This window comes from Carcharhinus amblyrhynchos, chromosome 5 (assembly GCF_965287045.1).
Source record: "Carcharhinus amblyrhynchos chromosome 5, sCarAmb.v2.hapA, whole genome shotgun sequence".
NCBI lineage: Eukaryota > Metazoa > Chordata > Chondrichthyes > Carcharhiniformes > Carcharhinidae > Carcharhinus > Carcharhinus amblyrhynchos.
In genome coordinates this window covers 64,562,150-64,587,731 of record NC_137328.1, presented here as the reverse complement: position 1 = coordinate 64,587,731, position 25,582 = coordinate 64,562,150, and the positions used below count along the sequence as shown (strand labels likewise).

The window sequence follows — 25,582 nt, the reverse complement described above, 5'->3', positions numbered from 1 at the left end:
CGACGACACGAAGGTTGGGTGTTGTGGATAGTCTGGAGGGATGTCAGAAATTGCAGCGTGACATAGATAGGATGCAAGAGTGGGCGGAGAAGTGGGAGATGGACTTCAACGTGGATAAATGTGTAGTGGTCCATTTTGGCAGGACCAATGGGATGAAGGAGTACAATATCAAGGGTAGAAGTCTTAGCAGTGTTGAGGAGCAGAAGGATCTTGGGGTCCGGGTCCATAGGACGCTCAAATCGGCCTCGCAGGTGGAGGGTGTGGTCAAGAAGGCATATGGTGTACTGGCCTTCATTAATTGAGGGATTGAGTTTCGGAGTCAGGAGGTAATGCTGCAACTTCATAAGACCCTTGTCAGATCCCACTTGGGGTACTGTGCGCAGTTCTGGTTGCCTCACTATAGGAAGGATGTGGAAGCTATTGAGAGAGTGCAGAGGAGCTTTACAAGGATGTTGCCTGGATTGGGAGGTATGCCTTATGAAGATAGGTTGAAGGAGCTAGGTCACTTCTCCCTGGAGAGATGAAGGTTGAGGCAACCTGATAGAGGTTTATAAAATGTTGAGAGGAATAGATAGGGTGGATTCTCAGAGGCTATTTCCCAGGGCTGAAATGGTCGCTATGAGAGGACACAGGTTTAAGGTGCTGGGAAGTAAATACAGAGGAGATGTTAGGGGTAAGTTTTTCACTCAGAGGGTGGTGAGTGGGTGGAATCGGCTGCTGTCAGTGGTGGTAGTAGAGGCAAACTCACTGGGGTCTTTTAAAAGATTTCTGGATGAGTATATGGGATTTAATGGGATTGGGAGTTACAGATAGCTATATGGCTTGGTAGGTATGGATGTGATTGGCGCAACTTGTGGGCCAAAAGGCTTGTTTGTGCTGTAGTGTTCTATGTAATAAAATGAATGAAATTACTACCAAGAAGGTTACTACAGAAATTGTGACTGAATGTTAGTAAGTCCTCAGGACTTGATCTTGAACACTGATGTAAAATATCATTTTCAAAACATTACCAATTCTGGAGTAATATAGATTGGAAGGTAGCAAATTTACTGTACTGTTTTGCGAGACAAAACAGATAATTGCAAACCTGTTACATCAGTAGCAGAGGAGTGCTCAAATCTATTTGAAGAACTGTGACAGCTGGACTTGAATAATGATTCAATTGGTAAATTCTTGTTGACTGTGCCCAATGTGAAATTATATTTCAAACTGTTAAGTTGAGGATGTTACTAATAGAATTGATGATAGGGAATCACTGGATCAGTATATTTGGATGTTCAGAAGGCTTTTGACAAAATTTTGCTTTCCAACCTCCTATGGGAGAATTTAAAAAACACAGGACAGGTGAATTAGTCCTTAATCCATGTCACTAACAGGCAGAAAACAGTAGCAAACAGTTCAATTCATGCATTGGCAGGGTTTTAGTGGGGTACAAGGATCAGTACTTGAGTTCCAGCTGTTTACAATACATCAGTAATTTTGATGTGGGTACCAAATGATATTTCCAAGTTTACTGATGAAACAAAGCTTGGCAGGAATGTTTGTTGAGGAAGATGTAACTTCAAAAGGATTTGGACAGGCTTGGTGAGTGGGTGAGAACATGGTAAATGGAATAAGGGTGATATTATCAAAAGGAGCAACATAGCCAAGTTTTTCTTAGAGTTTAGAAAGTGTAGATGTGCAGAGACCCATGTACCTTGTCAGTAAGTCACTGAAGACCAACATGAAAAGGTGCAGCAAGCAATTAGGAAGGCTGTTGGTATGTTAGCCTTTATTACAAGAGGGTTTGAATACAGGATTGAAGTTCTACTTCAGATGCTGTCTAATCAAGGTTCTTTACTACTATTGGAGTAGTGTGGGTAGATTTAGTCCCTTTACCTGCAGAAGGATTTTATTGTCATAGAGATTGTAACAAAGGTTCACCAGACTTGTTCCTAGGATAGCGGGACTGTCCTGTGAAGACACTGGGCCTGTATTCTTGAGTTTAAAAGGATGAGTTGATCTCATTGAACCATACAAAATACTTAAGGGGATGAACAGAGTAGATACAGGCAAGATGTTTTCCCTGGTTGGAAAGTCCAGACCAGTGGACACATTTTCAAAAATAAGGAGGAAGGTCACCTAGGACCACGAGGAGAATTCTTTTTACTCAGAGGGTTGTGAATCTTTAGATTTCTCTAACCCAGAGGTCAATAAGCCCAGTAATTAAATATTTTTAAAGTAGAGAATGACATTTCTAACTGGCAATTATATAAAAGGATATGAGGCACTATGGGAAATGGCATTGAAGTCCAAAAGATGTGTAGATTAGAGGGATTTGCCATGGTAAATGCATGGGATTACAAGGATAGGGGTTCGATACCCTTCAGTTTAAGCATCAATTGCAGTTATATGCAAGTAACCTGAACCAAATGTGATGCACCTAATGTAGGAAGAGAGAACAAGCTTTGTGCTTGCGCTAGTTTGCTTCTTATTTTCAGCCTAAACCAACAGGCTAACAGTAACATTAGAGTGTAAAATTAAGAGCACATGCAGAAATGTGGTTCTGGAAAAGAAACAGGTATATGGTCCATCTTGAGTGTGTACAATTCCTTAAGATCAAAGAAACAAAATACAAATGCGCAATGAAACTATTCTGTACATATTTATTTACATCCAATTTCGCATAAATGCCAACTAGCATGATTATATGCATTACATAAATATAAATACTTCTGTACAAATTACATACCCAAGATTAAAAATTAAAAAGGCATACTGTAGTTTGTCAACAAAAAAGCTCCTGTGTACTGTAGTTAAATATGCAGTTATTGCAAGAATGAACAGTAATCAAAATCACAGCTTAGATAAAATAGTTAAGATTCTGATCACGCTACATGTCTAAATTGTACTGGATTAAAAATGCAACTATTTCGTACACCACAAATCTTCCAATAACAGATTTAAAAAGTACAATAGCTTCAATTAAGTATATTGTCATTGCTACAGTTCAACATTTTACACTGCTGGGGATGTGCAGTCCATGCAATAAGCCAATGCTACACTCCTATCACTGTAGAATATATAGCCCAGTTATAATGCACTATGGTAGAGGTGGGACTGATGAAGATGGGAGTGCGCTACCAGAAGACAGAAATATACTGCCTGCTCATAATTCATTATTTCAGAGCAAGGTAGCACATGTTTGAGCCACCTTAGCTGCTTGATCAGAGGATGCATCAGTTAGTGGACCGATAAATTCAAGGAAAACGACTGGGTGCCACATGCAGTCACGAGCCATGCAAGGCCATCTCTTCCAGGTTCTCCTGTGATACAAATCCACCAATTTCTGAAATTTGGCATTCTATTGCATATTTGGAAACCATGTGGCACAAGACAATGTACCAACATGCAGTATAACTGGGACATTAAGTTAGTTGCCTGGACAGTTTGTGTAATTTAATTCATTAACATCTGTTAAAAAGCATGTGCAACTTTTGTAAACATAGCCTGCATTTATCATAGAGCTACACAAAGTTAATGTACATATGCTTTGATAAATGAAGGCAGACTTGACTGTTCTACGAAATGTAAAAGAGGCTCATTCATTGGCCTCTATAACATTCTATTATTCAGACTGCCACAGTTAAATACTTTCTGAACACATTACAGGCTGACTGTGTTCCGTACAGGCAAGGAAAATTGCTTTCTAATTAAATACCGAACAAAAGTTTACTACTTTGGAAGCCTTCCCTATTTGCACAAGTTTTCCCTGAATAACCCCGGCATGAAAGTCATTAACCTACAAAACTTGAAGGATGCCCAAGTGAAGGCAGCTCCCAGAATCTTCATGGAATCTGCTACCTGCCTTAAAATCCTGTTTATTCAAAGATATGCTCAATTGTATTATTACATCCTTTTAATTCTATAGACTATATATACACACACAAGTCCAAAGAATAAAGTCTGCTTAGGCACTAGAAACATTTTTCAGGTTACCAAGTAAGTTTTTGGTTGGTCATTTTACTCAATTGAAAAGCACTACAACATGTTGTCAAAGCTAGCTTGGCAGATCACCCACTGCTAGCAATCACCATTTAACCAGCTCATTCCATTTATTTTGTAGGTCAATGGTTTCACTTGTCGTGATTAATACTGTGTGCTCAATTGCATCTAATAATGTCCAGCCACCTTACAATTAGAAGAAACTAGGGTTAAAGCACAATTGGAGAACAGACAAGGATTAAAAACAGCCCATGCATCTGCTCTATGAAGGATCCCAAAATAGGTCAGGGGATAAAGAAATAAATGCAGTCTTTGATAGATAGTCCTCTTCAATTGCCTATTTAAATCCTCTGAATTTTCTCAGCCACAATAATAGGGTTCTCTTTCCTGATCTTCATTGCTGCTTCCGCCTTGTAATCATAAGGGCAATTGTGTTTATCTGAGTAACGATGAAGTCCACAAAACAAGTTCCCACATCGACAGTCAAAACCTGCGACAGAAAACAAAATCTTTATTCTGCACACAAAGTAGTCTATAAATGCATCCTAATGAGTTTTTAAAAAAACCTTTTATTAGTGTAGTTGCATCAAGCTTTGCCTAATGTAGTCAAGTCTGTAACTCGAGTGGCTATTTAATGGCAAATTTAAGCATTTAAGTTTTCCATTTTATCTTTACATCTAAAAATCAAGCTCGGTTCAACTTGATCCACTATCCATACTGATAAACTTCCAGAATCAGAGCCAAATCTATTCCCACAGCATAAGGAAGTGACAGCTGGAAGATCTCCAGCTAGGCAAACAGAATCCAAAATAGGATTTTCATAGGCTGAGAAGAAAACTCTACAACTTTAAAAGATATTCCAAGACATTTAGCAGAGGGATAGGAGAAGAAAGACACTGAATCAGCAGGAAGTCAGGTAATGGTCCTGGTGGGGAGGAAAAGAAAAGGGGTTGACAGCAGCAGCAGTTGCTATGAAAACTATAAGATATAGTTCATTAATTATTCCTGTTGTTACAGGAAGGAAGCAGTATTCCATAATGATCAAGGCATCAAGATGAAAACACTATGCATGATTGTAACCTGATCATGGGTGTGAACTAGATGGGCAAAGAAACCTAGTAGAATTTAAACTAATTTGAAATTGACAGAGTAATTGCTGCAGAATACAAAGACATCTAGGGAAGAAATATTTTTCTCCTTCCTATCAAATTCCTCTCACCATAGCTTAAGTTTGATGAAATGAATATAGAATAGATTATTCCAATGGCAAAAAAATTAAATTTTTGGAATTGTTAAACAGTAATCAAGCAGAACACTAGCTTGTTGGCAAATCTAAAAGCAACTAGTGGATCTATTTAAAAACAAACCTTAAAAAGGAATCCAATTTTGCCAAAGGATAACACATCATAGTAAGTCTCACCTGTAAGACCAACTTTTTTCCTGCATTGAAAACATCTGTTCTTCTTTGGTCGGGATACCTCTGGAGACTTCTCTTCACTCTCTGATGTACTAGATGGTGCAGCTAATGCAGATGGCTGTGCTATAACTATCAATACAAATAGGTGATTTAAGTTACATGAATTCTGCAGTTATAGACATCTATAGCAAATAATTGCAATTCATGCTGTAGTTACTGTAAACATTATCCTGATTTACAATTTTGGAAACATGCATTATCCTAGTCAACATTCAATACAATGAAGCGTTGTAAAAAATCAGAACAGTTCTAGCACTCGTGTTGCTATGATGAATTTTCCATTTCACAGTAACATTAAAGATGCAGAATGGCAGTAATACAGCACAATAAAGGAAGTTATGAACAACTCCCAGGTGCAGTCTGTTTTATAAAGCTTGGGTTTGTATTTAACAGTACCCAACAGCAATGGTTCACCATCTTCTCAAAAGCATTTGGCATGGGTAATAAATGTTGGATTTGCATCAAGAATAGAAAGAACAAATTGCACTTAAGTTACACCTTAAAGAAACTCGCATAAGCGAAAACAGACTTCCAACAGGAATAAGACCAAGTAAAGGAGGTAAGCAAAAACCCATTTGTGACTAGGTTTAAATTAGTATTTTAAAAGAGAGAATGCTAGAGCATTGCCCTGATGGCTGAAGGCATGGATCATGGGGAGGTGAGTGATAAGTGTTTAGTGCTGGACAAGGTCATGGAAGAATATAACAAGATTTCAGATGTTAGGGATCCAGGAACCAAATCCAGGGCAGCAAGAACTTGAGAAACAGGAACAGGAGTAGACCATATGAGCCTTCTTCATTAATTAGGACAAAAATGCTACTGAGTTTCATGTTGCCACGGGAAAGGGGAAGTCATTCATGCGTTTCCTACAAAAATTAATCTTGCAAATAGGCAGTTTTGGTCTGCAAAGCCAAGGCAACTCAATGAATCTGAGTCCATCCTTCAGCTATTTAAGAATTGACAGAATCCATCCAGAATAGCCAGGGAGAATCATTGGATAAAAAGCAAAATACTGTGGAAGCTGGAACGAAAATAGAAAATGCCAGAAAATTTCAGCAGCTCTGACAGCATCTATGGAGAGAATCGAGCCAACGCTGAGTCTAGATGACCCTTCCAATACCTTCCTTGTCTTGTTACAAAAGTGAATTAGCTCATTTCCCCATGATACCCCACCTGCTAGCTTTTGGCCACACATTTAACATGCCTGTCTCCTCACAGAATACAATCCCATTTAACTTTCTATTGTCAGCAAACCTGGATATAATACCTTTGGTTTCATTGTCAAAGTCGTGGTCAGTAGAGATTATAAATAGCCAAGGTCCTAATACTGGTTCTTGTGGCACTCCACCAGCCATAACCTGCCAACTTAGTTGTACATATCCCCACTGGTTCCTTTATTAACTAAGCTGCCATCCATGCCAACATCGTGCCACTCACTCCAAGAACATTAATATCTCACAGTATCTTGCAATGCCTTTTGGTATATTACATCTGCTGACTTTCCATTAACCATACCAGTTGCATTCTTACCAAACTAAAATCTGTCAATCATTGCTTTCAAAATAACTGTTGACTGTCATGAAACTAATTTTTAGTACATTAGGACTCCAAATTTTTGTGCTCTCAGGCTAACTTTGCTACATTTTCAATTTTCTCTCTCCACCTTTCAAATACAGTCCAAAGATGTGCAGGTTAGGTTGATTGGCCATGTTAAATTGTCAGGGGAATTATCAGGGTAAATACATGGGGTTACAGGGATAGGGCCTGGGTGGGATTGTTGCCAGTGCAGGCTCAAATGGCCTCCTTCTGTACTCTAGACATTCTATGATTTAGGGAATTTTGGACAATCTTAGATAGTGAATAGCTCCACTATCGTTGCAGCTACCTTTAAATCTTAAAACGTAGGTTGTAAGGTTGATGATTTGCAGGCCTTTCATCCCTCAAATTTTTTCCAATTCTTGATTTCTACTGCTGATACTGAATAAAGTTCTTCTCTTAACAGCCTCTTGGTTACTAGCTATTTCTGGTATGCAATTTATATAATCTATTGTGAATAGAGACAATGATATTTCTACATTTCCCATATTAGCCAAAGAAATTGTTTACTTTAGCTATTAAAAACATTTGTAAAAGCATTTACAGTTTGTTATATTCTAATAGATAACAGAATCCCTGTAGTGCAGGAGGCCATTCAGCCCAAGCTTGCACTAACAATTCCACTCAGTCCCTAGCCCCATAAACCCACCAATTTCCCCTGACAGTAAGGGGCAATTAGCATGGCAAATTCATCTAATAGGCACATCTTGAGGGTGGAAGGAAATCTATGCAGATAGACAGAATGTGCAAACTGCAGAGTCACCAAGGCTGGAATTGAACCCAGATCCCTGGTGCTGTGAGGCTGCACTGCTATCCACTATCACCATGCTGCCCTGTCTAATTTACACCTCATTCTACTTGTTCCTTCCTTACTTGCGCTCCCCCCTTTACTCTTTAGTCACTCTGCCAGTTTCTAAAATTGTATCCTCAGACCTACCACTCTTTGCAACATGAGCCTCAAATCTAATACAATACTCAGCTCCCCCAGTAAGCTACCAATGGATCTTTCTCACTGCATTGTTCTTTTTTTCCCCCCACACAGAGTGGGAGGGACAGGCAAACAAGGCTTGGTACACAAGACATGGACAGCAACTTTAGATGGGCTGAATTTTAGTGGTGTAACAATAGCCAGGAAATCATGCAACAATAAAATCAGTTGTGAAACTTGATGGGAAAGGGTGTTGCAGCTATGATGTGTTTAAGTGTATATAAATTAGGAAATCAGGAGTATGAATAACAGTAATTTCAATTCTCATATAGGATTGGCAAGTATGGATGAATTGTTCATAGAATGCATTGTTCTAACATAAGAACATAAGAAATAGGAGGAGTAGGCCATCTAGCCCTTCGAGCCTGTCCCGCCATTCAATAAGATCATGGCTGATCTGAAGAGGCTCAGTTCCACTTTCCCGCCTTCTCTCCATAACCCTTAATCCCCTTGCCTATCAAAAACTTATCTACCTGCGTCTTAAAATATATTTAGCGAGGCAGCCTCCACCACCTCAACAGGCAGAGGATTCCAGAGATTCACCACCCTTTGAGTGAAGAAGTTCCTCCTCAACTCCGTTCTAAACTGCACACCCCCCGCCCCCTTATCTTGAGGCTGTGCCCTCTAGTCCTAATGTCCTTTCTGAGCAGGAACAGACTCTCTACCTCTATCCTATCCATCCCATCCATCATCTTGTACGTCTCAATGAGATCTCCCCTCATCCTTCTAAACTCTAAAGAGTACAAGCCTAGTTTATTCAGCCTCTCCTCATAGCTCAACCCCGGTATCAGCCTAGTGAACCTCCTCGGCACTCCCTCCACGGCCAAAATATCCTTGCGCAAGTGCAGCAACCAAAACTGCACACAGTACTCCAGCTGCGGCCTCACTAGTGCCCTGTACAGTTGCAGCAAGACCTCCCTACTTTTACATCCAATCCCCCTCGCTATGAAGGCCAGCATCCCATTTGCCTTCCTGACCACCTGCAGGCTGGGTTTTTGCGACTCATGCACAAGGACCCCCAGGTCCCTCTGCACTGTAGCATGCTGCAGCTTTGCCACGTAAGTAGTAGTCCTTCCTACCATTATTCCCACCAAAAAGTGGACAACCTCACACTTGCCAACATTAAATTCTATTTGCCAGTTCCTCGCCCAGCCTATCTAGATCCCTCTGCAGACTTTCCACACCCTCTGCACAATTTGCTGTTCCACCAATCTTTATCATCTTGTGTCATTCTACTGTGCAGCATGTGTTCTGAGGATGAGGGACATTTTTCAGAACAAATGCCAAGGAACCAACAAGGGAATAGGCTATCTAATATTGTTTAATGGGACAGGGATAATGAATTTTATGGTAAAGGATCTTCTGCAGAAAAAAATTGTCATGAGCAATTTTATAGAAATAAGGATTGATGCAAGGTCAATCCAAACATGTGGTTTGGAGGGGAAAGTTGGCTATGATAAACTTAATTTTAATTTCCCAATCTAATAGCCAAGCAATGACAAATATTAAATTTAAAAATCTGAGGAACTTGAAGTGAAGTAATCAGTAAACTGCACTGGAGAAATTAGTGGGACTAAAATCCAGCATAATCTTTAAACTAATGGGCCATATTTTAGATTTTTTTAAAAGACAACTGCAGATATTTGATCGTCCAGAATTTAGAACGTTCCCCAAGGATTGGCAGGTAGCAAATTTAACCTCATTATTCAGAGAGATAATAGGGAATAGGAAGGCCTGCCAGTAGTGAGGGAAACTACTAAAAATCTCATTCAAGACATGGTAATAGGGTACCTAAAAAAACCCACTAATGTCTGACTTTATGCCTGCTCTCTCTCCATTTTGGTTGATAAGCCAGGGTTATCCCACAAGTTGGGAGGAACATTTGACCTCTTGGTGGAAATGCTTGAGGAGTGTTTTCAAAGTATCCATGCCTTCCTAGGGGGTCTCCTGCCACCACTGAGCTTTTGAATAGTGCAGTTGGGAGGCTGGTGTCAGGCATATAACAGACATGTACTGCCCATTGAAGCTGGTTAGTGATAACATTTTGACGCTGCTATTGGACCACCTTGCTTACCACCAAGTTGGTGGATGCTTTTTGAGGTGCCTTCTATAGTGACCAAGCATGAGGATCACTGCTGCCTGGTAAACCATGACATAACTTCCACTGAGATTCTGTCCTCGAATACTATTCCTCAGTCTGCCAAATGCTGAGCTGTCACAGTAGAAGCAAAGAATTTTACTTGTTGCATCTGCCTTCATCAAGAGAACACTTCCAATATGTGAAAAATGGTGCACGTTTTGCAAGAGATTGTTGCTGATCTTAATTGACGAGGTTCAGAAAAATAGCATTGTATTGCAGGAGCAGGTTGAAAGACAATATTAGCATTTCATGAGTGAAAGGCCCATTTTCTCACAGGCTTCAGAGAGGGGGTTCAATTATCTGGAGCTCAGTTTGAGCAAGGACACATACACACGTGAACAAAGGAGCCATAGGTGGCCATTTAATCCCTCAAGCCTGCTTCGCCATTCAACTAGATTATGGCTGATCTACCTCAATGCCATTTTCCCCACACATCTCTTGACCTACTTTGTATCCTAGATTCCAGCCAGGAAATCCTTCCCCCATCTACCCTGTTCAGCATTTATGAACTTTGTAGTCTCCATGTGCAAATCCTCTTGAAGCCTTATTCTCATCACCTCACACCAAGCCATGTCACCAAACTTGGAGATATTACACTTGACCCCTAGATCCAAATCAAGGATGTAGACTGTGAATAACTGGGGTCCCATAGCCTGCCAACCTAAAGAATAGGCCAGTTATTTTGACTGATTTCTGTTAGCCAATTTCAAATCCATGTCAGTATATTATTCCCAACTGCATTGGTTTCTAAATTTTTCTTCCCTTCATCATTGGACCTTAATGAAAGTCTTCTGAAAATTCAAATACACCACATCTGCTAGTTCAGCTGGTCTGATGGTAGTGAGTTATCGTTGATATTTGCTTACAAAGTCAGTTACACATCTGCTAGTTCCCTTTCAAAAATGTAGACTCAAGGTGCCAAGAGCATGGGGAGTGTGCAGGAATATGGTTCGAGATAGAGGATCAGTCACAATCATGTTGAATGGAAACAACTTGAAGTGACTCAAATCTGCTATTAAAAAACTTTTGTTTAACTTAAGCAAATTTAGTGTAATGTAATCTGTTGATTGCATAACAAGTAATAAGATTCTTCTTTGGAATATCCTCAAAATTTAAGCATACCTGGCTCTGCCACATCAACTTCTGCCTTTTTCTCCTCTCGGGAAATACTCATTTCTGTCATCTGCTGTGTCACAGGCAAGGTTGATCCAGACATACATCTGCCAAGTACAAAAAGTACATCATGAGGAAAATGAACTCTTCACATTGAGATGATGATCTCCAAGAAAAAAATTCTCAATTTTTTAATTCCACTACTTATTCAATTTTTAATGAAGATGCATATAACTCTGCCCAATACTTCTTGAAAACTCAACTGCTCTCAAGCCAGCTCCTGATTATAAATCAAAGTTCAACAAGAAATAAAAACCTTAGTCTTTTGGACATAAGGACACCCAAAATTTGGCCAATTCACAAGAATTACAGCCTCTTTACATAGTTAGCTTTTTAAAGTATAGAGCAGAACTGTTTTTAGTTAGGACATATATCACTAAGGCCAATACAAAAGATTTAAGTGGAACATTAATTTGTCTTTGGACTCTTCAAAAACTAAGTGTAGACAGCATGAACAGTCTTGGATTCATGTGAATACATTATATGTGCAAGCATTGCATTAAATACATTATATTAACTCAAATCCAGACTTCAGTACTCAAATCTGCTGCAGGGTCAGTTGCTTTTTGCAATCTCCTCCAGGTAGGATGGCTACTATTCTCCAAAAAGGTAAAAACCAAGCGCTTTTTCAAAATTAGAAAAAGTTATGCTTAAAAAGGTTACTTGCGCAGCCATTAATTGAAAATGCATATTTACCAATTTACCCATACAACTCATTACCACTATTGAAAAATTGAAATCGAGCTAGGGAAAACTGAGCAACCTAGTGCACTGCTTTTAACTTTGAAAAAAAAAATCCATCTGGTTCCAGGTAATAAACAGTCCATAACACAAGGCTAGCAATTTCACCAAAAGGCTTTTAAAAGCCACAAAAGAGAAACATTTCTATTTCACACAAGTGCAAATTAAGCCTGCAGCTAAATAGAAATTTTTTTGAAACCTAAACTTGCACAATGAACCACAGTACCAAATAAGCCAGGAACAAATTTGATAAAAAATCTGCAATATTACTGCTATCTAATAAATTCTGTAATAGTGAACATTTTTTATTTATATAGCCACCTTCAAACCACCTAGTTATTCCAACAGGGGCATGGTTTCTAACTAAAATAATTTAGGTCAAGTGTAGAATATCATACATCACATAACAAATGCTATCTGATGAACTGCAAACCTCACCCATGACACATATTTTCACCCATTTTCTTTCCCCTATCTCACAGAATGCAACTTACCACAGATTTCAGATAAGTCAACCAAAGCTTAAAAAATTTTGGGGGTGATTTATATGCGGAGCAAACTGCCATTGTTGGTAAAGGTAGACCCATTTCTGTTTGTTGGTTGCCATGCCTGGTTTGCACTTCAGCACATCCCCTTGGCAACATGGCTGATATCATATGACCCCATGTAGCAACTTAAAGGTACAACTCTTACAACACATCATTTGAGCTGAAAAATTGAAGCCAACTTTGGAGAATGAAGTCTCAAACATAAATTTGCTAAAAAGGAATGGGGTTTTCTTGTACATTGTTAGTCTTGGTCATCTTCGACACCGTGATCCATGGTATTAATTTATACATGTATCATTAAATGATACATATCCAAGTGGGCACAGATTGACAATGTATTGATAAATATGAACTTACTTTGTTTTGACAGTTACGTTGATGGAGGCTCCTTCAGATTTAAAGCTCTCTGCTCGCTGGACATGAGCAAAGTCTGAGCTGGAGCTGTTAGCTGTACCTAGAAGTTGAAAATGAATGTCAGCTGCTGTTCATGTATTTTTCACTAACTATTCACAAATTGATGGAGGTTATGAATGAAGACATTTTGCATGTGTGTATATGACCAATCACAGCCATTATTAGAAACAAACTTGTCGTTTAAGATACAATGCTAGTTACATGAGTCATATGCAGCAATCTGTGCACAGATTTGAGTTCTTAAAAATCAATTTTCACAGATGTCAAAACCAATGCTTAGACTGCAGGCCATAGAAATAACAGACAGCAATCAGGTGCACCAAATTATAAAGTCTGTTAACACCTCATCTAAACATCTTGTTTCTTCACTTCCCTATTAAATATTCCCTTTTGCCAACTTGCACTACAATATAATCAATGATGAGACAGTACAGGAAAGAGAATCTGGTGAACTGATGTGACAACAATAATCTCTTCCCCAAACGTCAACAAGATGAAGGAGCTAGTCACTGACTTCAGGAAGTGTAGTGAGGGCATGCCCCTGTTTACATCAAATGAGGGCAAAGTAGAAATGGTCAAGAGCTTCAAGTTTAACTAACCACCCATCCTGGTCCCTCTATATGCAGACTATAGTTAAGAAAGCCCATCAACACCTCTACTTTCTCAGGAAACTAAGGAAATCTGGCATGTCTGCTACAACTCTCACCAACATCAACAGATGCACCATGGAAAGCATTTGTTCTGGTTGCACAACTTGGCATGGCTCCTGCTCTGTCTAAGACTGTAAGAAGCTATAAAAGGGTTGTGAATGAAATCCAGTGCATCATTCAAAACAGCCTCCCATCCATTGACACTTTCTACACTTCCTGCTGCCTCAGAAAAGCAGCCTGCCTAATCAAAGACCCCTCGCACCCTGGACATTCTCTTCCACAGGGAAAAAGATGAAAAAGTCTGAGGTCACATACCAATCAACTCAAAAACAGCTTCTTCCCAGCTGCTGTCAGACTTTTGAATGGACCTACCTTGCATTAAGTTGATCTTTCTCTGCACCCTATGACTGTACCACTACATTCTGCACTCTTGTTTTCTTCCCTATTTACGGTATGCTTTGTCTAAGTAGCATACATGAAACAATGTTTTTTGCTGTACACCAATACATGTGACAATAATAAATCAAATCCCTGCCTTCTGCTCTCTGGTACAGCAATTCATCTGGTATCACACCCCCACCATGCAAACAATTTCTCTTCTGGTAATTATCCAATTGTGTTTTGTAGGCCACATTGAATCTGCCTCTATCACACTTCTGGGCACTGCTTTGTAGAATCTAACACCTCCGATTCCTAGCTTGGGTCGCTGTCTGTTCAGTCTGTGTGGGTTTCCCCCGGGTGCTCTGGTTTCCAGCAAGAATGGAGCATATGGCATTCCAAAACTCCATTCACTTTCAGTGGCACCAGAGAATTTCAGTCACAGATGGCAACAGAAGATTTCTTACCATTGTAAATACATTTGTAAAAAAAGTCCACTTTTGATATTTCTATCAAAATCATGTACACTCCAAAGTAACAACTTTGATCTATCAAAGCAGAATGGAACATAGCTAACGTACAATTGTCGTCTATGTTTACAGTCTTAAATTAATCCCTAAACCCAGTGACTGCTGCCTCACAGCACCAGAGACCCAGGTTTGATTCCCAGCTTGGGTGACTATCTGTGCTGAATCTGCAGGGGTTTCCTCCGGATGCTCCAGTTTCCTCCCACAGTCCGAAAGATATGCTGGTTAGGTGCATTGGCTTTGCTAAATTCTCCCTTGTGTACCTGAACAGGTGCCAGACTGTGGCGACTTGGGAACTTTCACAGCAACTCCGTTGCAGTGTTGATGCAAGTCTATTTGTGATACTAATAAATAAACTTTGATCTGTGTCACTTGTTCTCAATCCTCTGCCAATACGAGCAGTCTCTATCAACTACCTAGACTCTTCACAATTTTGAGCATCTATAAATTTCTCAACTCTTCTCAAAGGACAGCAAATGCAGTTTGCAAATTTATCCACTTAATTGTAGTCCCCTATCCTGAAAATCATTCTTTTAAATCTTTTCTGCACCCTCTCCAATGCTTTCACATCTTTCCTAAAGTTTGTCTTTGGTCATAATCTATTTGAGGGAGAAACATTATTTTATGCAAAGTTAATCATAATTTTTACTTCTATACTGTCTCTTTACAAAACCTATTTTCCTCAACTTGCCCTGGCATCTTCAATGATTGGTGCATGTTTCAATCCCATAGCTCCTGCATGTTCTAGAACTGCACTGACATAGACCTTAATTTCAGACCAAGTGGGGTAGGAATCCTTCTGACTGGAATGTGGCATGCAAAACAGATATTCAAAAGGAGAATACCAACTCAAAGGTCATATCTCTAAGTAGTACAGTCCAAAGATGAGGCAAAGGACTGTATTGAGGATTTAACAATCAGGTCAACTGCTACTACCAATGCAAGACTCATACACCCATCTGTTGCACTGCCACCCTGATGCCTAGTTAAGGGACATCAAGCTACAGAATATCAGGAGGAGAAATCAGGGTCAGAGAGGAAAGTGGTTGATGCCCTATAGTGAATTTAAGGAGCTAGGAAGAAAATAAAAAGTAGTACTTCAAAAGGGTTATGCTATTGAGAACACAATTAAGGATCAACAGATAAACACATGGCTGGAGACATGGTGCAAAGAGTTTCAGGTTGTTGGGACATCAATAAGAAAATGCATTTTGCATTAGGTAATGCATTTTGGAAGGTCTAATACAGATAGGAAATGCACAGTAAATGGCAGAACCCTTGAGTATTGATAGGCAAAGGGATCTGGGTGTACAGGTACACAGGTCACTGAAAGTAGCAATACAGGTGGAGAAGGTAGTCAAGAAGGCATATGGCACGCTTGCCTTCATCAGCCAGGGTACTGAGTTTAAAAATTGGCAAGTCACGTTGCAGTTTTATAGAACCTTAGCGAGGCCGCACTTGGAAATGTGTTCAATTCTGGTCGCCACACTACAAGGATGTGGAGGCTTTGGAGAAGGTACAGAAAAGATTCACCAGGATGCTGCCTAGTATGGAGGTCATTAGCTACAAGGAGAGGTTGGAGAAACTTGGTTTGTTCTCACTGGAGCAACAGAGGTGGAGGAGAGACCTGATAGAAGTCTACAAGATTGAGAGGTATGGATAGGGTGGATAGTCAGACGCTTTCTCCCAGGGTGGAAGAGTCAATTACTAAAAATTACAATGTTTAAGGTGCGAGGGTCAAGGTTCAAATGAGATGTACCAGCCAGATTTTTAGTGGTGGGTGCCTGGAACTCATTGCTGGGTGAGGTAGTGGAAGCAGATACAGTATTGACGTTTAAGGGGCGTCAAGACAAGTACATAAATGAGATGCAAATAGAGGGATATAGCCCCCAAAAGGATAGAGGGTATTAGTTAAGTTGGGCAGCATGGTCACTGCAGGCTTGGAGGGCTGAAGGGCCTGTTCTTGTGCTGTAATTTTCATTGTTCCATCCTGGGACCAGTTTTCTGGCAGGAGGGATTTGACCAGGATTGACAGGTTCCACCTTATAAGTGGAATGTTCTTCTGCAACCAGAGAATATTGCGGGTGCTGAAATTTGAAAAGCTAGAAATACTCTGCAGGTCTGGTGACATCTGTGAAGAGAAAAGGTTACTGTTTCATGTTGTGACTTTGTGGTTAGGTTAACAAGTGCTGTGATGAAAGGTTGGTAGAATGTGGGGTACAAAGGAGAGGTGCCAAAAGTAGAAAAATGCTGCACAGATGCCCAAGTGAGACAACCAGAGTTGAAATGATACAGAAATGGTGGTCTAGGCCCAGTCTGGGGTTAATGAAGTTGGAAATTGGCAAGAAAACAGCCATCATGTCTATAGTGCCTTTTCTGATCTCAGGATGCCCAAAATATTAAGTAGTCACTGTTGCAATGTAGAAAACCTGGCAGCCAGTTTGCAAACAAGCTCCACAGGAACACAATGGTGATCAAATAATAATACTGGTCAGCACGTGGGGAAAACTTCCCTTTGCCTCCTCAAAATAGTGTCATGGGATCTTTTACATCCACCCAAGGAATAGATGGGCCTCAATTTGATGTCTCACCCAAAAGAAATAGCACCTCCAATACCACTGGACTCTTACTACTACATTTGAACATCAGCTCAGGCATTTTGCCTCCCAAGTATCTGGAGAGAGAATCCACAACTTTTTAACTAAGGTGTGGTACCAACTGAGACACAGGTAACGTAAGAGGGAAAGGGATGGAGTGGTAATAACAAATATGCTAGCCCTTAACACCAGGCCAGGAAGGAAAGGAGTGATTTTGATTGAAGAAAATATCATTTGCACTGCTAGAAAGAACATCCCTGAGGGATCCAAGAAAAAAATCTATCAGGTTGCAGGTAAAGTAACAGTAAAGGAGCAGCGACGAGATAGAGCAGCAGATTTGGACAGAAATCAGAACAAGCAGTGATACTGGGCGACTGCAATACTGAATAGGGCAGCTATGCATTCTGGGGAGTTCCCTTGATCTGCACTTTGCTGCCGAAAAAGGGAAGGAGCCATTTCTAGATCTAGCTCTGGAATGAAGAGGGTGAAGTTGGAAATGTCAGTCAGAACGCGGTTTAGGAATAGTAATCATACCATAATTAGTTTTACATTAGTTGGAGAGATAGACAATGTAGAATAAAAAATTTTAATTGCAGCAATAATTTCAGTGAATTGGCAGGGGGAAGAGAAAGAAATTGGACCAAGAAAATTGGAGTCAAAAGCTTGCCAAGCAGAAATGGAACGTAATGGGAAGCTTTTAAAAGAGATTCAACCATCTAGGTACATCCCTACAAAGAAGAAAAGTGAGGGCAACCAAAGCTAGAGCTCCCTGGATTACAAAAGTAATTAGATTAAAGTGATGCAAGAAAAGGGGTTTACGACAGATGCCAGCTGAATTAAGTATGAGAGTTGAACTGAACAAGACTATAAAGCATAAATGAAAAGGAACTGAGGTGGACAGTACGAATAGATTGACAGCCAACCTGAAAGAGGATCTTAAACTCTTGTAAAGGTACGTCAACAGTAAAAGGATTGTTAGAGGAGCACTGGGGTAATTAGAGACCAAAATGGAGCTAAAGGCATAACTGAGATACTTGGGTATTGAGGAAAACATTACCAAAACTGTGGCAAATTAAGCAGGTTGCTGGGAAGCTGGGTGGGACACAAATAGAGGTACTTTAAAAGTTGGTAAGCACTGGGCAACTCAATGGATGGGATATACCTTGAGGGTAGAAATGGCAGAAGTGCTAGACATTACCTTTCAATTATCAAATAGTCAGAAGATTGAGATTGTGTATAATTCTCCCTCTATAAATAAGGTTACAAGATGAGTCTGTTGATACTAGTGCACGGAAGCTTTAGAAACAATACATGTCCAAAATGTCTTGGCTTTGTATGGACTAATAAAGGCCACAGATTTGTTAACAGCAAATCATTTTTGACTAAATTCAGTTATTTTTAGGAGCTAAGATGTTGTGTAGTTAGACTTTCAATAAAAAGGTGCCCAAGTATCATTTATAATGTTTGTTTGCAGATTTACAGCCATGCATGAGGACAAAGTAAGGCATAGAAAACAGTGAATGACTGCTTTGATATACAATGAGTTCAAGTTTCAGTAGTAGGACCACTGATATTTTTGATACCCATTAAATGATTTGGACTTGAGTACAGATCATAATTTGCAGATGACAAAACTTGAAGGCAGTTGTAATAAACCTCATGGGGACAGACAGGCTGGTGGAACAGTGGACGCATGGCAGATAAAATTCAGAAAAGTTTTGGCAGGATGAGAAGACACAGGGCAAAATATGCTAAAATGGTACATTTTCGGGCTGGGGTGGTAAGGCGGCTATGGCTCTACCCAATAGATTCAAGAGAAAAAGAATCAGTTACATGGATAGACTGAAGCAACTCTGGCTGCTAAACAGCCAGGACAAACTTTTAGGGCTAAATTACTTCCTTTTGCATCGTACCATGATTCAGAACAGGGACATGTGTTTTCACCTTCCAAATTTGTGCTAATTTTTCAAAGTCTATGTTTGAATATTGATTGCTGCCAGGCACAGTACTACATACTAAACTAATGCAAAGTTCAATGTTGTGCCCCTGTCAGAGCATTACATCTAGTTTTAATAGTGATGGTCCTTGACACGACACAGAGGAGATTTACAAGAATGGTCCCAGGGGTTTGGAGAGGAATGGGTGCAAATTACATGGTCAGGTTGGAAAGGCTGTGATTGTTCTCCTTGGAGCAAATATTTCCTTCACACATTTAGAAGATTATAAAAAAGTGATGTAATTGGTTCAAGTTCCTCCCCTGTTAAGTTTCTCTTATTCATCAGGACTGGATTGTATGCATGTGCAAGTCTTGCATATAAAACACAGGGTTGTTGTTTCTTCTCCTCATTTCCCCCACTCCAATGCTTTTGCTCTCAAGCTATCATCTTGTTCTGCATTTTTCTAAATGTTCCCAATCTGCCTGGTTTTGACAGCTAGTAACGGTATTCAGGTCAACTTGAAACACCACGCACAACTATCTGTAATATTAAAGTTATTCTTCACAGGGCACCAAGGTGTTTGAGAGAAGGAAACAATTAAGTTATCTTACCCATAGGACTCATCCGGCCACTAGTTTGCTGTCTTTGTAGGTGTTCCTTGTAGCACACAGAACACATTCCATTGGTTCTAGGATTTCCATAAAACCCACAACCAGTTGCACACATAACAGGCACTTGAGTTTGATTGGTTTCTTGAGCCATACTTGTATATACTGTGTGGATAAAAGAATATCACGCACATGACTGGACTTTGCAGTTGTAAGACAAAGTGTGAATATGGAATGCAGAAATCAAAAAAGTGCACTTTACAACAGAATTTTACCACCATTTAATAGCCATATTTAAGTCTTCATTTTAACATGTACTGTACAATTCAGACATCACAGTAGACAACACATTTAATCATATGCAACTACAAGGTTCTGCAGACAGTACTGTTAAGTATCACTGAACAACAGATTTTCTGCATTTACCTTGAGCCAGTAAAATCAAAACTGAGGTTGGGAAACATTAGAATTATTGAAAGCTGCCAGATATCCGTGGAAAAACTCAAAAACAAATTCTCGAAAGACTAATTAGGAGAAGCTACCAACAGTACAATGAAAAGCAAACCAGATCTTACCTGCTCCCTCATTTGGCCAACGCAACTTTTTAAGTGATGGAATTGATAATTTACCCACTGACTTATCATGACTGCCTTGACATTTTTAGCCAAAGCCTGACTGAAGGCTGCCATGCATTCAGAATATACCCCAAGATGCATCAGGGGCATTTAGTCAGCTGAACTGTTAAAATGTTTTACTTCAGCACAGGACAGTCTCAACATTTGTAAATTGAAGGAAAAGTCAGCACAATTTAAGAACTTATTTTTAAGAAAAAGGCGTCACAAATACAAGACCAACAGTGCAAATCTGTTGCCATCTTGTTCAAATTGTACTTGCTCCTGCAAATAATTTAAATACTTAAAGTCCTTATCCTGTGAATGTTCCCAGATAAATATTTATACACTGAGCAACAGCATCTGTCCTAGCCATGACATTTTGAAGGACCCTCCCTTTGTCAGGTGAAGGGACAAACCCTAAAAGCTAGTGGCGTTTACTACCAAATAAACTTGTTGGACTTTAACCTGGTGTTGAGAGACTCCTTACTGTGTATACCCCAGTCCAACACCAGCATCTCCACATCATGGTTAAGCACACCATAAAGATAGATGCAAATATCTGTTGAACTCCTCTACACTCAACTATTCTAATGCTGGACTTAGCTTCCAACCTCCACAAATTTGATCTCACCCAAACCTTTATAATCCATAGCCTGATTTGCACCAAATCTTGTTCACCCATCATCCTATGTTCATTGATTCAGCAGATGCTGAATAACACCACAAATTTAAAATGCTCATTCATTGAAGTCCTTCAAGGGCTTCACCCATAAACATATTCAAACTCCTCCAACTTTTACATATTCCCCAGCTGCATTTATATGACAACTAGCCATTTTGCTATTAGGTCCCAAGCTCTGGAATTCCCAGGTAATGTGGCACCCTGGTCATACTTAAGCTTTTTTTCCTGACAAGTGTCAGAATCAGTCCTGGTTTCAATGTGCACACAGGAACAGAAGTAGAATTTTGTTTAAATTGACTGCGAGAAGGGTAGGCATAGTGACTCAGTGGTTAGCACTGCTGCCTCATAGCTCCAGGGACCTGGGTTCAACACAATCTCAAAACGTACTGCTGTTCACCCAGCATCACCTCTTCTCCCCAATACAGCATCTTTCCGTTAGCTATCAATATTATCCTCCCATGGAAGACCTTGGTAAGGAAAACTGTGTTGCTGAGACTTTATGTAACCAGGATCAATCAATACACATTTGTAGATGTCAGTAAATCAATGCTACTACGTTCAAGATTTCCTTCTCATCAAGACAGCAATGTCTTCCCAGTTCTGCCAAATCCCTGGTTCTACTTTACCTCAATAGTATAGCTTCCCATTCGAGTAGTACCAGTTACTAGGGCACACCTGAGCTTAGCACATTCAAAATCGCTCCTTTTGTTTTGCCAGGTAAAATTATCTTCTTAGTACATCAAGTATACTAGTGTCTCCAAATTACAAGCATAAATCCTAACCTACCACATAGCATTTGATGTGTTCTCCAATTACTAGAAAGTAGCAAAAACACCATAAAATCTAAAGTTTATTTATTAGTCACAAGTATGCTTATATTAACACTGCAATGAAGTTACTGTGAAAATCCCCTAGTCACCACACTCCGGCACTTGTTCAGGTACTGAGGGAGAAATTAGCACGGCCAACGCACCTAACCAGCATGTCTTTCAGACTGTGGGAGGAAACCCATGCAGACTCTGCAAAGAAAGCGTGATTTGAACCCAGATTTCTGGAGCTGTGAGGCAGCATTGCTGATCACCCTTCTCATTTATTAAAAAAATTCTATTTCTGTTACCATGTGTGAATTTAAACCAAGACTGATTTGATCATGCTAGTCAGAAAAAAATGGTCTAAAAGGGGTACAACCAGGGACACCATATTATTTGTTGATTTAAGCTTTTTTTTTACTGAAAAAGGAACAGTCTAAATAAATCAAAATGCAGATTTACATCAAGGTAACTGTAGTCATTGCACCCTGTCTGAAATTTAGTTTTATTATGGAAATATTTTTAACTCAGTCTAATGAGAACAGTGCAAAGTTGTCTTGCTTGTGACATGGTGTCAGATCAGATCAGTTTATGACCTAATAGAGAAATAAAACATTTCACTCAGTTTTCCCATCCACCTCTTCCAATGGATCACATTTACTTGATCATTTTATATGAATGCAAAACTAGCATTAGTAACAACTTTTTCTGGCAGACAAAAATTAAGGAATCAATATGGCCAAGAAAGGTAGGGAGGATCATAATCAGCTTTATTTTAAAAGCTTGATAGTCATATGATTCACTTCTATGACAACTTGCCAAGTAGGGATTAATTTTAATTAGCCAAACCCTCAAACCACAAGAAGTTTGCTTCACTGTACTATATCCAATACTTGGAATGAAAACAATGGTTCAATTGCTGTGGAGATTTTTCAGCAGTTTTCCACCTCTCCCTACACCATTGGAAATGTGACAATTGGGAGGAACTTCCTCAATCATTGACTAATAATCCTAGAAAAGTTGTTTACCATATTCAGCTCTTAACTTCATCAGGCATCAGAACTCCAACAATGCCATCTGAAACTTATTCATACAGCTTTGTCAAGAAAACTCAATACCTCAGAATGTTGTGTCACTCATCCTAAAGGCTGATGACTGAATACTTGGCATAATGTTAACGCAGATGTACTATGACCACATCATTTTCATCAGATCCATAGTACAATTTCTTTATCAAGTTATGACTCTGAACAAAACCAGGCCCAGAAATACTTGGTGACACATACACCTACATTACTAAGAATAGGTCACGTGAATGAATGAGCAAAACAAGTTTTGCAGTCCACTGCTTAGGTAGGGAACACCCATTTTTAAGCATTAAATAGCTATTGTTGCGTCAATAACCTGAACACAACAGCCTTTTTAAAAATTCATTTACAGGCTAGGCCACCACATTGAGCACTATGAATACTACCCATCATTCACATTCCAAGGTGGTGGTGGAGAGCTGCCTTCTTGAACTGCTGCAGTCCATTAGTCCCACAGTTTTGGAACAATGATAGTGAAGGTAAGGCGATAGGTCTCCAAGTCAAGATGGTGAATGACTTAAGGGGAAACTTCCAGTTGGAATTCTCTTATATCCATTTCCCTTATCATTCCTAGATAGTAGCAGTCAAAGGCTTGGAAGTACTGTCTAAGGAACCATGGTAAGTTCCTGCAGTGCATCTTGTAGATGGTACACACTGCTGTTCGTTGATGGTACTGGTAGTGAATGTTTGTTGAAGGAATATCAATCATGCATGCTGCTTTGTCCTAGAGCTTAATGTTGTTGGAGCTGCAGTCATCCAGGCAAATGGAGAGCATTCCAACATTTGGGAAATTGAGAAGCTACTCACTCACTATAGGACTCCTAGCCTCAGATCTACTCTTGCAGCCACAACATTTATATGGCTAGTTTTATAGAGCATTGAAGAAAAATATCTTGTACTCTCTGGAATGTAGAATGAGGGAACCTCAAACATAAAACCCTGATGGGACTGGACAGGCTAGATGAAGGATGGATGTTGGAGGAATGCAGAATTAGGGGTCACAGTCTAAGAATAAGGGCTAAGCCATACAGGACTGAGATGAAGAACTTCTTCACTCAGTTGTGAATCTGTAGAATTCTCTACCACAAAGCTGTTGGGACCTGTTTGTTAGGTGTGTTCAAGAGGGAGCTGGATATGGCCTTTGTAGCTAAAGGGATCAAGTGTATGGAGAGAAAGTAGGTATAAGAAAGTGCATGATCAACATAACCATATTGAATGGCAGTGCAGACTTACAGGACCAAATGGCCTTCTCCTGCACCGATTTTATATATATTTCTACCCCATCCCCAAAAGGGATGTCAATCTCAAACTAATTTTCAAATATTTTGTCTGCTGCACCATGACAGAAATCACACAAGTAACCAGAGTAGAAAGTATCACAAATATATAAACTAATCCTTCAACTGGAAGTTCAATTTAAAATGACAGTAACTAAATCTTGATTTCAATAATTAAATTTATTTTGAAAAATCCAAGATGTTTAGACTATCCACTACCTCCCATATCACATACAATCAAAATTATTCAGTCAAAACCATATTCACATTTTCTCCCCCAAATGTAGCAAAAAACAAAGGAAGCCAGTGTAATTAATAACTGCACGATGGCACAGCTCCCTAACTTAGAAGGGCAGTTAAGTATCCTTAAATAGATTCCTACTGATAACATTCTTAGGAAGATCACAAGGACCAAAGCATTCAATTCTGATCACCACAAGACTGCAACGTGACTGCACTGAACCACAAAACAGCCATGGAAAACGGCTAATATTTGCAGTGTCACAGTATAAAAATGCAATCACCAGGTGAGTTTGCGCAGGTGAGAACCTGATTTTAAAACGGACAGTAGATCTCCCATCATTTAGTAATGCAGTGGAAACCAACTATAAAATTATGTCTAGTCTAGAATTAGTTTTTTTCCCTCTGTATTCTGTTAGGCTGAGGTTTTAAGCAAAGCAACTTTATTGCCCAACACATTGGATGACGAATGTTATTTAGAATAGAAACATGTAGAAAACAACCCAGCCCAACAGCAAGTTACTCAGACAATCCCACAGGTTTCCATTCCTGTCCCCATATCACATTCAATATTTAATACCCCAGATAGAAATCAAGTTTCCCTCTTACTGCTCGAATCCGTGTCAAGATCATTTTAAAATATCACGTTCAACATAAAAAGTTGGCCACCATTTATTAAAAACAGCAACTGGTCACCGGCTCATGTGAGCCGGGAACGGCGCCCGGAGCGGGCCTAGCCCCAAGGCTTCGGCCCAAAGAGGCGCGGCGCCACCGCACAATGAGTGAGCAAACTGCCACTGTAGGAGCCTCCAGCCCCGGCTCGCACGGCCCTGGCGGAGGTGGGGGAGAAATACCGCCCTGTTTCCCCAGCCCGCCCGCCATCCCCGGGCCTCACCGTTTCGGCCTCCGCCGTGAATCCCGGCTCTCTCACTCACTTCACCCTGATGTATCCCGGAGCCCGGCTCTCACTCTCTCTCCGTCCCGTGTATTCCGGAACCTAGCTCTCTCACTCACTTCACTCTGGTGTATCTCGCAGCCTCTGCAGGAAGAAGTTCTAGTTCTTTCCTTCTTTAGCGCGAGGAGGTTGACGTCACAAAGAGGCTCTGCTGGGCTC

General features: G+C 40.0%; 1 protein-coding gene across 2 annotated transcripts; it reads right to left on the bottom strand.

The window, feature by feature from the left end:
* Nucleotides 1-2,625: 2,625 nt before the first annotated feature.
* On the bottom strand, nucleotides 2,626-25,528 carry LOC145343079 (AN1-type zinc finger protein 5-like). Of its 2 annotated transcripts, none has more exons than XM_080188927.1 (6): nucleotides 25,364-25,528; nucleotides 19,762-19,923; nucleotides 13,005-13,101; nucleotides 11,308-11,405; nucleotides 5,405-5,530; nucleotides 2,626-4,474 (listed from the first exon to the last, which is right to left on the bottom strand). In XM_080188927.1, the coding sequence occupies exons 2-6, from the start codon at nucleotides 19,910-19,912 to the stop codon at nucleotides 4,326-4,328; spliced, it is 621 nt and encodes a 206-aa protein (XP_080045053.1). In that variant the 5' UTR covers nucleotides 19,913-19,923; nucleotides 25,364-25,528; the 3' UTR covers nucleotides 2,626-4,325. The 2 variants fall into 2 exon arrangements, with proteins under 2 accessions (XP_080045053.1, XP_080045054.1); XM_080188928.1 differs by having other exon boundaries at nucleotides 25,404-25,521.
* Between the last annotated feature and the right edge of the window lie 54 nt (nucleotides 25,529-25,582).